Raw genomic sequence first — 15,965 nt, 5'->3', positions numbered from 1 at the left:
TGTGAAGCACTCACTATGTTCCAAGCACCATACTAAGCATGGGGGTAGGTAGATGCAAACAAGGTAATCAGGTTTGATACACTCCCCATTCTATGTGGGGCTCACAGTCTAAGGAGGATGGAGTAGGATTTAGTTCCCATTTTACAGGTGAGGAGACTGAGGTACAGCGAAGTTTAAGGGACTTGTCCAAGGTCACCCAGCATGTAAGTGGAGTTTCTGGTCCAGCTTGCACTGGGCCTCGGCAACAAGAGACATTGAGAGAGGCCCCAGGTGATCCAGTTTATTTGTGTTCTGCTCAGGATTCATCCCACTTTGGCTACATGGGCTTCGAGGGCAGCCCCTGAGAGGAGGGGGCTGGCTGGGGGGGGCGGTTGGGGGGAGCACGATTCCTCAGCTCTGGGGATCCGGGCCAGGCCCACCTCCACGAGAGGCACTGGGTCCCATCAGCAGGTTGATGAAGCCAGGGATGAGGGGAAAGACCTGGTCTCTTCACTCCCCTAGTAACCTGCTCAGCTCTAAAAAAGGGGGGAGTTCTCAGGGTTGGTTCCCCTGGTCTCCCCCACCCTGCAGCGAGAGGGCTGGGTGGGGGTGAGAGAGCAGGGCGAAGCGAGCAGATGGGGGGCAGGGATGTCGAATCAGGGAGGGCTGGACAGAGGAGAGGGGAGTGCAGGCTGGGAGGTAGGAGCAGGGGAGGGGTGAAGCAGTAGAGTGAGACAGCCCGGGTGGCCCTAGTGGAAGAGCTTGAGCATGGTCTCTCCCGAGGAGGTTCCGGTGAAGACCCCTTCCCCTCCCAGCCCCATTTTCCTCACTCGTTGGCCATCGACAGGCCCTTTCCCAGGCCTGCTTCCTTCCCCTGCTAGTGACTTCAGGTGACAGACCAGCCCCGGATGTTGGGGAGTTGGGAGTCCAACCCGGTGGGAACCAGGGAAGGGCTTGCATGTTGTCGAAGTCCAGACGTTCAGAACCCCAGCCTCAACCCACCTGTCAACTCCCCTCGGCCCCCTCCCCCAAGTCTCTAGCCTAGCTGGATGGAAGAAGGCAAGAGTGTGGGGGCTGGACGCAGAGAGCTTTAGAGCTGGGCCAGGCCTTTAGGATCCATTGGTGAGGAGTCCTGAGAGCAGGGGCCTGGCCTGGGGCCCGGGTCTGGACTTTCCACCATCTGCTCAGACAAAGGGCACAGATGCGGCTTGTCCCCTGCCCCACCCCGGGGACCCACAACCTACCAGACTGGACCAAAGCCATCCCTTGGAAACGGGGGAAGGGGGCCCACATGGGAGTTCGGGCCCATGGGAAGGGAACTGGATTATTCGATTACTGGGTTGTGGCTTCGCTCCTCCCATATCGGTCGTGTGGGTCTGGGGAAAGGGGGGTCTATTCCCGTCTCTGAGCCTTGTTTTCCTAGTCTAGAGAGGTGAGGAGGACGTGGCCCCTTCTGTTGTTTAGAGTGGAGGATGCAAGAAGTTGCCATGCTGGAGGGAGGGGGTGCCAGGCCGGATGGAGGGGAGTGCCAGGCCAGAGGGAAGGACTGAACTGAGAGGAAACAGGGTCTGGAGTGCGGCGGAGGAGCTCGACCAGAGTAAAGGGGCCCGGGGCAGGGAGGGAAGGTCGGGGAGCGGCTAGGTGGGCACCTTGTCGAATTTCCTGTGGCTGTAGATCTTGTTCTTGTTCATGAAGGTCAGCAAGATCCAGTCACAGAGGAAGGAGCCCTGGAAGCCAGTGAAGAGGTCAGGGAATGAGGCCGAGGGCGGCCCGGTGCCGCCGCACCACTCCCCTCCCGCTCCGCCCCGTCGGCGCTACTCACCACCCCGATGGAGGTCAACGCTGTGGCCAGGTTAATGATGGTGGGGATCAGGCTGAATTTCCCTGCCTGGGTGGGATAGAGACTTCGTGAGCACCCCAAGACGGGGAACCGCCTCCCTAGTGAGGCGGGGTTTGGCTGGAGATGTGACAGGGTTGGGCGGACGCTCCCGCCGGGCATGATGAGAGCTGGAGGTCCCTGGCTGGGCTGGGTGAGTATAAGGTCAGTGCCGGAGGGCGGGGCCTGGGCTCTTTGTCCTTGGGTGGTGGGGGGGAGGGGGCAGCAGCACATCATCCCACCGGCCTCAGCCAGAGGGGCCGGTAGAGCTCTGCCGGGGATAGGGGGGATGAAGGGGTCTCACCTGTCCGTGTACGATGACGTCGATGCGGATCCCGTAGGCTTTGATGAGGGTGCGCGAGGCCACCCCGTTGTGGATATAATACTTGGCAAACCTGGAGATGGACAGCAAGGCTGTTGGGAGAGGGGAGGCCGCCAGGGCTGGGGTGAGGGGAGCTGAGGGGGACACGCGTGGGGTGGGAGACCTGGACAGGGGCTGGCCATGCAGGAGCGAACCCTGGGCAGACGTTCCTGAGTTCCTTTCTCAGCCTCTGAGGGCACGTGCTACATCACCTCCAACCTCAATGTCCATTCCCACCCCAGCCTCTGTGACCACCCCTGCACCGACTTCATTGTCCATCCCCACCCCGGCCTCTGAGACCACCCCCTACCAGCCTCACCGTCATCCCCACCCTGACCTCTGTCACCCCCTCCCCATCCCTGGCTTCACTGTCCAACTCCAGCCTGGCTTCAAGTGTCTGGACCTCTGCTTAGCGACTCTGAGCCCAGAGTCAGGAGGGGAAGAGGGTGGTCTCCTTTCCTCACCCCCAAGCTATCTGAAGCCCCAGTGCATCTACTGTCTGGCGGCTCAGCGCCCTCCCCTTCCAGCTCAGGCCTCTCTTTCAGTTGTCGAAGGACCCAAGGCTGATAAACAATCAGACTATCCTTGGGCTGACATCCCCCCCGCTCCAGCTCTCTAATAGGGCGTCCGGCGCGTGTCCGGCCGCCTTGGCCACAGCCAGCCACTTCCAGCCTGGACCTCAAACCCCCAAGCCCAGGGAACCCTTTCCCCTCATCTCCTTCCTCTCTCCAGGACATGAAAAGCAAACTCATCCCTCCAGAACAAGCCATGTGGTGGCAGGTGGAGTGGGGTCCAGGGAGTCGGGAGGAGTCACCTGTAATTATACCCGGACGACGCCTGGATGTGCTTGGGGTCCAGCCGCCGGAAGGAATATTTGGGATTGCACTCAGACTCGGACAGGTCCAGGTCACAGTTCCAGTTGATAATTACTCCAATGACCCCACCCTGCAGCGGGAGAGAGGAAGGGGGCGAGGAGCAGGAGATGGAGGAAGACGGGGGAAGGAGGGAAGGGGCAGGTTGTCATAAGGACATAGAAATAGAGGGGAGGAAAAATCAAGAGGAGGGGTTAATAATAGTAATAATGACGATAATGGTGTTATGGCTTACTATGTACCAGGCACCATTCTAAGCACTGGGGTGGATATAAGCAAATCAAGTTGGACACCATCCCTGTCCCAGGTGGGGCTCACAATCTCAATCCCCCATTTTATAAATAAGGTAACTGAGGCCCAGGGAAGTGAAATAACTTCCCTAAGGTCACGCAGAAATCAAGTGGCGGAGCCGGGATTAGACCCTATCTTCCGGTAGGAATGGAATCTGGGACACGTCGTAGCCAGTTCAATGGAGGTCAGTGGGCTGGCCAGCTACAGATTCCGGCTCCATTTCCCCCACATCCTGCTCCTCTGGCTCCCGAGAAGCAAGATGACTACCCACCAGGTTCTGGAAGCAGCAGCTCTGCCAAGTGGCCATCTCCACCCTGGGGCTGGCTCCGTGGCCCGGATATCCCGCCCTCTCCCCTGCCCGCTCCCAGGACCAACGACCACGATTCCACCCAGGACTGAATACTCATTCATTCATTCAATCAATAGTATTTATTGAGCGCTTACTATGTGCAGAGCACTGTACTAAGCGCTTGGAATGAACAAGTCAGCAACAGATAAAGACAGTCCCTGCCATTTGACGGGCTTACAGTCTAATCGGGGGAGACGGACAGACAAGAATACATTCATTGGTAGCAGGGAACATGTTAGGTTGTATTCTCCCAAAAGGTTGAAGCAGTGCTGGGCACACAGTAAGCCCTCAATAAATACGATTGATTGAAGTAATCCATATTGGGTCAGTGAAGGGAAGGTTTGAGAAGCAACGTGGCCAACTAGAAAGTAAGTCGGGCCAAGGGGTTTGAGGTCCTAATTCTATTCCCAGCTCCACCCCTTGTCTGCCGTGTCACCTTGGACACAGGTCCTTCTGATTCCCAAGCCCATGCTCTATCCACTAGGCCATGCTGCTTGGAACACTACTAAGTGTGACCTTGGACAAGTCAATCTCTTTGCACCTTAGTTACTTCATCTGTAATATGGAGTTGGCCCCTGAGTGGTGGGTCCAACCAAAAATCCAAAAAAACCCCAAAAAACCACCCTTCAACCTCGCAGTTAGTTGGCAACTTAAATTTGGTTCCCCTGGAAAAAACAGGTTCAGATTTAGGACGGATTTGATCAATTCATGAACAAATCATCCACAATGGATTCCCAACTACCATCTTTACATTCTTCCAAGGGTCCTGTTGGCAGTCGGAGATAGAACACTGGTATTTGTTAAGCGCTTACTATGTGCCAATCACTGTTCTAAGTGCTGGAAGGAGATATCGCAGAGAAGCAGCGTGGCTCAGTGGAAAGAGCCCGGGCTTTGGAGTCAGAGGTCATGAGTTCAAATCCCGGCTCTGCCACTTGCCAGCTGTGTGACTGTGGGCAAGTCGCTTCACTTCTCTGTGCCTCAGTTACCTCATCTGTAAAATGGGGATGAAGTCTGTGAGCCCCACGTGGGACAACCTGATTCCCCTGTGTCTACCCCAGCGCTTAGAACAGTGCTCGGCACATAGTAAGCGCTTAATAAATACCAACATTATTATTATTATATGAGTTATCAGGTTGTCCCACGAGAGGCTCACAGTCTTAGTCCCCAGTTTACAGATGAGGTAACTGGGGCACAGAGAAGTGAAGTGACTTGCCCAAAGTCAAACAGCTGACAAGTGGCAGAGCGGGATTCAAACCCACGGGCTCTGACTCCCAAACCCGTGCTCTTTCCACTAAGCCACGCTGCTTCTAATGAGCCCCGTAAAACAGGGACTGATTAGTTTGTATCTACCCCAATGCTTAGAACAGTGCGTGACACACAAGACACACAGTAAGTGCTTAACAAAGACCATGATTATTACGCACAGTAAGCACTCAAATTTGATTGACTCACTAGAGCCTTGAATTGGCCCAGATAAAGCCCCTGGCTGTGATGGCAACTTGGGTCTGAAATGGATTTCAAGGCCCAGCTAGATGTAGGTGACACCTGGGCTTCCTGTAATCACACTTGAGGCGGTGTCTCCTCTTCCCCCAGAAGCAGCCAGTGAGCTCGCAGGCTGTCAATAATGCAGCAGGATGACACCAGCCCCGGGGCGGGTACAGGGCCTCTGGGCCAGATTGGGTTTCTCCCTCCTCTGCTGGAGGCAAGAAGAGCCCAACCAGCTCTCAGGTTCAGGAGTCTGAGCGGAGCTGCTGTTCCCGGCCTCTAGGCGAAGGTGAAACCACCTCGGTCCCAGCCAGTAGCCAGTAGCCGCAGACCAAGATGCCAAAATCTGTCTCCGGACCAGCTGACACCAGAGGGGAGCTGAGAAGGCTGAGGGCTTTGGCTATGTCACTGGACCTGCAGCACTCAGCTGTATCATGAGACCCCTCAGGTAGTCCAGGGGCCTCGAGGGGCTCCCTTAGGTAGCCATGGGCTATTCCTGGGGCCACCGCTGGCATATTGAGTTAGAGATGCTACTCCCTTTCTACCTCACCTCGCTACTTTCCTACTACAACCCAGCCCACACACTTCACTCCTCTAATTCTAACCTCGCTGTACCTCCATCTCATCTATCTCGTCGCCAACCTCTCACCCATGTCCCGCCTCTGGCCCGGAACGCCCTCCCTCCTCACATCTGACAGACAATGACTCTCCCCTCCTTCAAAACCATATTGAAGGCACATCGCCTCCAAGAGGCCTTCCCTGATTAAGCCCTTTTTTCCTTTTCTTCCACTCCCTTTTGTGTCTCCCTCATTTGCTCCCTTTATTCATCCCCTCTTCCCAGCCCCACAGCACTTCCGCACATATCTGTAATTTATTTCTTTATATGAATGTCTGTCTCCTCCTCTAGACTGTAAGGTCACTGTGGGCAGGGAACATGTCACTGTGGGCAGGGAACGTGTCTGTTATATTGTCATATAGTACTCTCCCAAGCTCTTACTACAGAGTTCTGCACAAAGTAAGCGCTCAATAAATATGACTGACTGAATGACTCGCCCCCTGGATGGATGCCTCAGGGGCAGCCACGGAGTGCATCTTACAGAGATTCGCTGGTCTCAAGGCACAAGAGAGTATGGGGCTGGGAGGGTGATTAGACATTTCAGGGGCCGCTAGCACAGACAGTCTGGGCCATGTCTGAACCCAGGGGTCCCAAGCGGTCTAGACTTAGTCTGAGCCCAGGAGCCCCAGGTGGTCTGGACCTTGTCTGAGTCCAGGGGCCCCAGAACCCTGGGGAAGTTGGGGCAGAGCCCCAGTCACCTGGCCAGATTGAACCTGAGTGACCACACCAGCCCTCCCCATTGGGCTGGAGCCCAAATCCATGAATGGATTTGACCAGGGGAGCCAGCCCTAGCCTGGAGGGAATGGGGAATCTGGCCAGACCCCCTGCAGGGGGTAGGAAGACAAAACAAATTTGGGTGGTGAAGATGAGTCTTTGCAAAGGAAATTCAAGGGTGATGGCTGTTAATACAGAGTTAGGCTGAAAGATCCCTGAGGACAAGGGTTGTGTCTACCCTCTAGACTGTAAACTCCACAAGGGCAGAAATTGTGTCTATCCTCTAGACTGTAAACTCCTTGAAAGCCGGGATTGTATCTACCCTCTAATCTGTAAACTCCAAGAGGGCAGGGATTATGTCCATCCTCTAGACTGTAAATTCATTATGGACAGGGAATGTGACTCCTAATTCTGTTTTATAGTACTCTCCCAAGTACTTAGTACAGTGCTCTGTTGATAGTAAGTGCTCAATAAATACCACTGATTGATTACTAATTATATTGTATTTCACCTTCACAATATCGCCAAGGTCTGCCCTTTCTTCTCCATCCAAACTGCTATCGTGCTGGTACAAGCTCTCATAATATCCCGGCTGGATTACTGTGTCAGCCTCCTCTCTGATCTCCCTTCCTCTTGTCTCTCTCCACTCCAGTCTATTCTTCATTCCACTGCCCGGCTCATCTTCCTGCAGAAACGCTCAGGGCATGTCACCTCCCTTCCTCAAAAACCTCCAGTGGTTGCCTATCGACCTTCGCATGAAACAAAAACTCACTCTCGGCTTCAAAGCTCTCCATCACCTTGCCCCCTCCTACCTCACCTCCCTTCTCTCTTTCTCCTGCCCACCCCGTACGCTCCGCTCCTCTGCCGCCCACCTCCTCACCGTCCCCTGTTCGTGCCTATCCCGACGACCCCGGTCCACATCCTCCCGCTGTCCTGGAATGCCCTTCCTCCTCAAGTCTGCCAAACTAACTCTCTTCCCTTCTTCAAAGCCCTACTGAGAGCTCACCTCCTCCAGGAGGCCTTCCCAGACTGAGTCCCCCTTTCCCTCTGCTCCTGCCCCTCCCCCACCAGCTCTTTCCCCTTCCCCTCCCTCAGCACTGCATTCATTTGTATATATATTATTGCCCTATCTATTTTGTTAATGAGGTGTATATCTCTTTGATTCTATTTATCTTGATGATGTTATTTTGTTTTGTTCCATTTTGCTTTGCTGTCTGTCTCTCCCGTTTAGACTGTGAGCCTGTCATTGGGCAGAGATTGTCTCTCTCTGTTGCCGCATTGTACATTCCAAGCACTTAGTACAGTGCTCTTGCACATGGTAAGCGCCCAATAAATACTATTGAATGAATGAATGAATATTTCTCCAAGTCCTTAGCTCCCAAGTGCTTGAAAAGCAGTGATTTAGTGTGGTCTAGTGAAGAGCACAGGCCTGGGTTCTAATCTTAACATGCCTACTGTGACCTTGGACAAGTCTGTGCCTCAGTTTCCTCACCTGTAAAATGGGGATTCAAAACCTGTTCTCCCTTCCCCTTAGCCTGTGAGTCCACGTGGGATGGGGACTGTGTCCCACCTGTCTATCAATCTAGCAATCAATGGTACTTACTGAATGCTTACTGTGTGGAGAGCACTGCATTAAGCACTAGGGAGAGTATAACAGAATTGGTAGACATGTTCCCTGCCCACAATGAGTTTACAGTCTAGAGGGAGCCTACTTTACCCCAGTGCTTAGTACAGTGCTTGGTACGTAGTAAGTGCTTAACAAATAAAATAATAATAGTACTAATTACTATTATTATTAGTGTGTTCAGTCCATAGTGGATACTCAATAAATACTACTGATCGATGGACTGATTAAAGAGCTCCAGAACGATGAGGCAGAAAGGTCTGAGATGAATCGTTCCTCTGGTGCTAACCTTCTCACTGTGCCTTGATCTCACCTGTCTTGCCCCAGGGCCATGTCCTGCCTCTTGCCTGGAACACCCTCCCTCCTCAAATCCACCAGGCACTGACTCTCCCCCACTTCAAAGCCTTACTGAAGGCCCATCTCCTCCAAGAGGCCTCCCCAGACTAAGCCCCACTAATCCTCATCTCCCACTCCCTTCTGTGTCTCCCTCACTCGCTCCCTTTGCTCTTCCCCCAACTCCTCACCTAATAGCACTTATGTATATAGCTGCCATTTTATTAATTTATATTGATGTCCGTCTTCCCCCCCAGAATGTGAGCTAGTTGTAGTCAGGGAATGTCCCTCTTTATTGCTGTATTGTACCTTCCCAAGTACTTAGTACACTGCTCTGCACAAAGTGAGCGCTTAATAAGTACAATTGAATGAATCAATCAATCAATCAACTTTCCGAGGTGGGGAGTAAGGATTGGACCAATCCTCAGTCCTCGCCTGGATGGGAGGACACTAAGGAGGTTGTGGCCATCCGGCTGCTAGGGTGCTAGCTGCCTATTGATGTCCCACCATTCTCCCACAGCACACCAGCCCCCCTACCCCAAGCCCCTCACCTTCTCTGCCAGTTCAGTGAAGTTCTCTCCAGCCTGCTCCACGATGAAGCCCAGCTTGAAAATGGGGCAGTAAAGGTCTAAGATGGCATCGTAGAGACAGCGCTTCAGGTAGCCATTCTGGTTGTTCCTGATGTTCCCTCTGAGGAGATTGAGGACTGAGTCACCACAGTACACCCTGTTCTGCCCTGCCAGGACCCAGTTTAGAGACCTCCCAACCATCACCCTCCTCCTCCTCCTCCTCTCTTCCTCCTCCTCCTCTTCCTCCTCCTCCTTTTCCTCTTCCTCCTTTTCCTCCTCCTCCTCCTCCTCCTTTTCCTCTTCCTCCTTTTCCTCCTCCTCCTCCTCCTCCTCCTCCTCTCTTCCACTTCCTCCTTTTCCTCTTCCTCCTTTTCCTCCTCCTCCTCTCTTCCACTCCCTCCTCTTCCTCCCCCTCCTTCTTTCCTTCATCCTCCTCCTCCACTCCCCTTTTCTCCTCCTTTCTTCCTCCTCTCCTCTTCCACCTCTCTCTCCTCCTCCTCCTCCTCTCTTCCTGAATGCAGAGTCCTGAACTATGAGCCTGGGAGCCAACAGTAGAAGTAAAGGACACAGTCTCTGCCCACAAGGGGCAGACAATCTAATGGAGGAAACACACAGAAACAGTTTGCCAAAGACAGAACTGATAAAGACCAAAGCAAGGAATTAAATGATTAGCTATATCTGTGAGAGCTGAGGTGATAATTAGGAGAAGTAGCACGGCCTAGTGTAAAGAATACAGGCCTGGGAGTCAGGGAATCTGGGTTCTAATCCTGGCTCTGCCGCTTGCCTGCTGTGTGACCTTGGATGAGTCACTTAATGTTCTTGTCTCAGTTTCTGCATCTGCAAAATGGGGATTCAATACCTGTTCTCCCTTCTCTTTAGATTGTGAGCTCTAGGTGGGACAAGGAATGTGTTCAACCTGATTATCTTGTATCTTCCCCTTAAAAGACAGTGCTCAGCACATAGTAAGTGCTTAACAGTTACCATTCCTATCATTAATGGGAATTAGTCAGGGAAGGCCTCCTGCAGGAAATAGCTTCTTAGGACTTTGACGATGATTGCGTTTTCCCTTTTCGCCAGTATGAAACTCCCCCTTCAAATTCACTGAACTAAATCACTCTCCATCTTCAGTGTTGTTTACCGAGTGCTTACCGTGCTCGGAGCACTTGAGAGAATACAACACAGTTGGCAGACCCATCTCCTGCCCACAACGAGTTTACAGTGGGATAGAGACAGGAGGATTGTGAAAGGTTCAATTACTAACTTTGCTTGGGAGAAGAAGGCTTTAAACTGATGGAGAACAGGAAAAGACAAAGTAGATAAAAGGGAAACAGCTGGAGATGAGCTACCAGCTTCTCAGGTTTAACCTTTCCTTCAGGCTATATGGCCCCATCTCCAGGGCTTGATCACTAATTATCCCCAAAATGGTCTGCCCCCAGGCCTCTGACTCTGCTACAGCTGTACTGAAGCCACTTGCGTCCTGACCTTCCCCCACCAGCCTTTGGGCTCTGGTCCTCCCACTGTTTGTCATTCTCACTTGACATCACACTCACCCCTCCCACCTCTGGTCCCTTGTTTCTGCCCTCTCTCCTGCCCAGAAATATCCCTCCCTCTTCAAATCTGTCCTCTTCACTATCCTCCTGAAGCAGCGTGGCTCAGTGGAAAGAGTGGAGTCAGGGCTCATGAGTTCGAATCCCAGCTCTGCCACTTGTCGGCTGCGTGACTGTGGGCAAGTCACTTAACTTCTCTGTGCCTCATTTCCCTCATCTGTAAAATGGGGATTAAGACTGAGCCCCACGTGGGACAACCTGATTCCCCTATGTCTATCCCAGCGCTTAGAACAGTGCTCGGCACATAGTAAGCGCTTAACAAATACCAACATTATTATTATCCTCCAGAAATCCCAACTCCACCAAGGGGCTTTTCCCAATGAATTTTGTTCTCTCTCACACATTCACAACCACCCATAGCACTTATGTATATATTGATTTGTGCATTAAACTATTTAAGCGTTTATTCACTTATCCATCTCTCTCCATTATCTTGTTATAACCAGTTGTACCTCTCTCTCTTCAGAGCTGTAAATAATATAATAAGAATAATAATGATGGTATTTGTTAAGCGCTTACTATACGCCAGGCACTGTTCTAAGCGCTGAGGAAGATACAAGGTGATCAGGGGGTCACAGTCTTAATCCCCATTTTACAGATGAGGCAACTGAGGCACAGAGAAGTGAAGCGACTTGCCCAAAGTCACACAGCCGATAAATGGCAGAGTCAGGATTAGAACCCAACACCTCTGACTCCCAAACCCGGGCTCTTTCCACTAAGCCACACTGCTTCTCCCTGGGCCTCTCTTCCTCCATTAAACTCCTTGAGATGTGAGGATTGAGCGGTGTGGTCTAGTGGAAAGAGCACGGGCATGGGAGTCAGAGGACTAATCCCAGCTCTGCCACCTGCCCACTGCAGGACCTTGGGCAGGTCACCAACTTCTCTGTGCCTCACTTTCCTGATCTGTAGAATAGGGATTAAATCCCTGTTCTCCCTCACCTTAGTCTGTGAGCTCCATGGAGGACAGAGACTTTGTCCAACCAGATTATCTTGTCAACTCCAGAGTTTAATGTGGGGTTTGCACATAATAAGCACTTAACAAATTCCATAATTATTTTATTTCTATTGTGCTCTTCCAACTGCCTAGGATAGTGCTCTACTCAGAGTAGGTGCTCAAGAGATACTGTCGATTGATCGATTCTTATGTAGGTTGTGGGGTTGCCTTCCCCAGAGGGCAGATATGGGCCATTAGAGTCACCTTCGGTACCGGTTGGGGGAGGAGAGGGATCCTGACTGAACCCCTGCAATGGCTGGAGGAATAGACAATTGGGGGCCAAAACTCCTCTACACCCCTGCCCTCCCCCAAGAGCCCGCTGGAGCAGACCCAGGTCCCCCAGGATCCAAGGTGGCCGCCTCTCCCCATCTCCCCCGACGATGGTTTGCTGGGGGGCTCTTACTTGGAGAATCTGAATTTGGGATAGTGGATGTTGTTCTTGATCAGAATGGTGAAATTGGGGGCCATCTTCCCGAGGAACTCGCTGAGAAGGGAGAGATGAGGCATCAGAGCTGGGCTTCAACCCGGGTCCCAGGTCGAGCCCCAGTGGTCTGGCCCCGGCATCCACCGGGCCAGGTTCCCAGAGCCAGGGAGAAGCTTGGGGTGCTCCTCCCACTGAGAATCGTCCTCCCTCCCGCCCCAGGAAGGAGCGGTGTACTTTCCCCCACCGCACCGTTCTGGCCCGTTAGCCCAAACCCCTCTGGGGAAGCTGACAGGGAAGTCCCCAAAAGACCGGAAGTCTCTAGACTCTAAGCTCTCTGTGAGCAGGAAACGGGTCTGTTTATTGCTGAATTGTACTCGCCCAAGGGCTTAGTACGGTGCTCTGCATACAGTAAGCACTCAATAAATATGATTGAATGAATAAAGGCTGGGCGGGGGAAGGGGAAATCAGTTCTCCAGTCCTGGCTTGGCCACCTTAGGGCCAGGAGAAACGAGGGCAAGGCAGGGATCCCTCTCTCCCAGCCACCCAGACGGAAGCGAGGGCCGGAGGGCAGGCTAGCCACGGGGGGGTGGGCGATTCCAACCTTATCTGCAAGGGACCTCTGCCCGGCTCGCTGCCTCTCACCTGACAGCCGCTCCGTCTTCCACGGGGCACCAGGCTGAGACCTCGCAGGTCTTCTCCGTCCCATGGTAATAGGGAACACAGCGTCCCGTCCTCTGGCCTGCAAAGCGGGAGCCTTGGACAGTTCCCAGTCCTCGTCCCTCCCCCGGAGGAGAGGGAGGAGGAGGTGGCGGGCAGTTGGGCTCTCCAGCGGGTGAGGAGAGGGTGAAGGGGCCGGTCTGAGCCCCTTCCCCTGCCACCACTCCCTCCCCCCGGCCCACCGCCTCGCCACTCCGACACTCACCATTCCCCAGCATGTCCATCTCTCCAGCGACGCAGTCGGCATCTGAGCGGCAGGTGGCATTGCGGGCCTTCACGCTCTTGGGGAACACAGATGGGGAGGGGGCGGGGGGGTCTCCCGGGCCGGCCCACACTCACGACCCTGGGGAAGGGTTTCTGGCCCCTTCTTCCAGAGTTCCTCCGGGCCAGCCGTCCCCTCCCGCCCCCCATCCGGCCCTCCCTCTGGGTCGGAGCCTCTCACCTCGGGGCAGGTCCCCAGGGTCTGCGATCTGGTGACTTCCATCCGAGTGATGATACTGAACACGCTGCCCCCCTGGACCCGGGAGGACAGGGAGAGGGAGGAGAGTCATCCTTGGGCCAGCAGGCTCACCCCGGATCCCACCCCTGCCCCCTCCCCATCGGGGGCTCCTCTACACTGTAAGTCCAGCGTGGGCAGGGGATGCGTCTGATCTATTGTTACATCCTACTCTCCCAAGCGCCTAGTACAGTAATAGGCATAGAGAGAGCGCTCAGTAAATACGATCGATTGACCGACTGCTCAGGGGAGGGGGCCGAAGCAGCATTCCTCTCTCCTCCTCAACCCCCATCCCAGGGGAAGGGTTTCAAGTTCCCTAGGCCGGCAGTCTGGCCCCACGGCTCGCCTTCGCCCGTGACCCACGGGGTGTGTGTGTGTGTTTGTGTGTGTGTGTTTGTGTTTGTGGGGGTGGGTGAGTGGATGTGACGAGGGTTTGGCGGGTGGAAGTGGGGTCACCAAAGGGGCCTGGAGGGAGAGGAAGGGAAGTCATCTTCACCTCAGGGGGTTTGACGTACTCCTCCACATCCCACACTTTATCCGGGGACTTGGTGATGCCCTTGACCTTGGTGATGACGGAGCTCTCGGGCCCCGTCTCTCGGTCCTGGTAGCCCTTCTGAACGAGGAACACGTACCTGTCCGCCCGCAACAGAGGGAGACGGCCCCAGCTCCAGCCACGGGGCCGGGCAGGGGTCCCCGGGTGGGAGCGGCTTCCGCCTCGGAGGCCGATCCTCTTCACCACCACCCCGGGGCCATCGGTGAACGCAGACCCCACCGGGAAGGAAGGGCCTCTCACGGGAGGAGGCGGCGAGGCCAGCAGTGGCGGGCACCCCCCGTCCCGGGCCTGGGGCCCAGCGGGCTCCAACCTCCTCCCCGGGAGCTGGGCCTCGGCAGCTCCCGCTCCGGAAGGGACTGGGATCGACGTGCCCGGTCTGGAATTCCCACTCCCCAGGTGGGACGGCTTCAGGCCTGCGCCCGGGCGGAGGCTCGTTTAGCCCTTCGAATCCCAACGAGGGCGTCCGTCTCGCAGCTCTCCCGGCTCCTCTCCCGCCGGGCTCCGAGCAGAGCGGAGCCCACCTGACCGCAATATCCTCCTCTCTCCATTCCCCCTTCTCTGCCCCCGACCCGGCTCCACCCTCCGGCCGCCCCCCTGCCGAATTCCCCCTCGCGCCCCCATCCCAGCCCCAACCTTCTCAGCCCATCCCCTTCCCTACCTCCATCCCTCGTCCTCGGTCGCCTCTCGGCCGGCCGGATCCCCTCCTCTCCCTCCTCTGCCCGCGGCCTCTCCCCGTGGGCTCCCTGGGGCCCCGTCCCCACCCCCTCCTTCCGTCACCCTCCCCTCCCACCCCCCCACCCCCGGGAGACCCAGGCGGCACCAGATGAAGTAGAGGAGGATGAGGAGCTGCACGGTCCGGTAGATGAGGCCCAGATTCCTGTTCTTCACCACGATCACCTTGGGGGTCTCGTAGTCCCAGAAGGCGGCCCAGCAGCCCCTGGCGAAGCCCTCGGCCGAGGACTCTTTCCTCGGGGGGTCTCCTTGGGGGGATTCCATGGATGATCCTCGAGGGTGGCCGGGGCAGGGGGGCCGAGCCGCCTCCCGGCCTGGGCAGTGGCCCAGCTCAGGTCCTTCCCTCCTGCCTGGCGGGGAGGCCGGACAGGTCCGCCCTCCTCTATCTTCTGGCCCCTCACTCTGGTCTGGCCGAGGAGGGCTGGGCCGGGCCGGGCTGCTCCCAGCTCCCCGGCCCCGGCCGACTGAAGGAATCTCTCCAGATGCCAATCTCCAGGCTTGCGGCCCCTGCCAGGGGGGTGGGAAGGAGGGAGGGGTGGGGGGTGGGGGGTGGGGGTGGGGGGGGGATGCCTACAGCCGGAGCGCCCCCTCGTGGCCTCGGCCTTCACCTGCCAGGACCTCGCACTCATTCATTCATTCCCTAGTATTCATGGAGCGCTTACTATGTGCACAGCACTGGTCTAAGCGCTTGGAATGGACAATTCGGCAACGGATAGAGACCATCCCTGCCCATTGACGGGCTTACATTTATTGAGCGCTTACTACTACTACTAATGTTGGTATTTGTTAAGCGCTTACTATGTGCCGAGCACTGTTCTAAGCGCTGGGGTAGACACAGGGGAATCAGGTTGTCCCACGTGGGGCTCACAGTCTTCATCCCCATTTGACAGATGGGGTAACTGAGGCACAGAGAAGTTAAGTGACTTGCCCAAAGTCACACAGCTGACAACTGGCCGAGCCGGAATTCAAACCCATGACCTCTGACTCCAAAACCCAGACTCTTTCCACTGAGCCACGCTGCTGTACTACTACTAATGTTGGTATTTGTTAAGCGCTTACCGTGTGCCGAGCACCGTTCTAAGCGCTGGGGGAGATGCAGGGTCATCAGGTTGGCCCACGTGAGGCTCACGGTCTTCATCCCCATTTTACAGAGGAGGTCGCTGAGGCACCGAGAAGCAAAGTGACTCGCCCCAAGTCACACAGCTGACAAGTGGGGGAGCGTGAAGAGCACCGGACTAAGCGCTTGGAATTCTTGTCTGTCTCCCCCGATTAGACTGTAAGCCCGTCAAAGGGCAGGGACTGTCTCTGTCTGTTGCCGACTTGTTCATTCCAAGCGCTTAGTACAGTGCTCTGCGCATAGTCAGCGCTCAATA

General features: G+C 55.1%; 1 protein-coding gene across 3 annotated transcripts; it reads right to left on the bottom strand.

Annotated features, from left to right (window-relative positions):
* Positions 1-265: 265 nt before the first annotated feature.
* On the bottom strand, positions 266-15,058 carry P2RX2 (purinergic receptor P2X 2). Of its 3 annotated transcripts, none has more exons than XM_029047949.2 (12): positions 14,681-15,057; positions 13,804-13,939; positions 13,254-13,325; positions 13,017-13,092; positions 12,737-12,833; positions 12,074-12,154; positions 9,052-9,190; positions 3,031-3,161; positions 2,160-2,250; positions 1,802-1,867; positions 1,629-1,706; positions 266-1,159 (listed from the first exon to the last, which is right to left on the bottom strand). In XM_029047949.2, exons 1-12 carry the CDS (start codon positions 14,854-14,856, stop codon positions 1,070-1,072), a joined length of 1,233 nt encoding a protein of 410 aa, XP_028903782.1. In that variant the 5' UTR covers positions 14,857-15,057; the 3' UTR covers positions 266-1,069. The 3 variants fall into 3 exon arrangements, with proteins under 3 accessions (XP_028903782.1, XP_028903788.1, XP_028903799.1); XM_029047955.2 differs by having other exon boundaries at positions 266-515; XM_029047966.2 differs by lacking the exon at positions 266-1,159 and having other exon boundaries at positions 2,160-2,269; positions 14,681-15,058.
* Between the last annotated feature and the right edge of the window lie 907 nt (positions 15,059-15,965).

Source organism: Ornithorhynchus anatinus, chromosome 2 (assembly GCF_004115215.2).
Source record: "Ornithorhynchus anatinus isolate Pmale09 chromosome 2, mOrnAna1.pri.v4, whole genome shotgun sequence".
Lineage (NCBI taxonomy): Eukaryota > Metazoa > Chordata > Mammalia > Monotremata > Ornithorhynchidae > Ornithorhynchus > Ornithorhynchus anatinus.
This window is presented reverse-complemented; position numbering and strand designations above follow the sequence as displayed.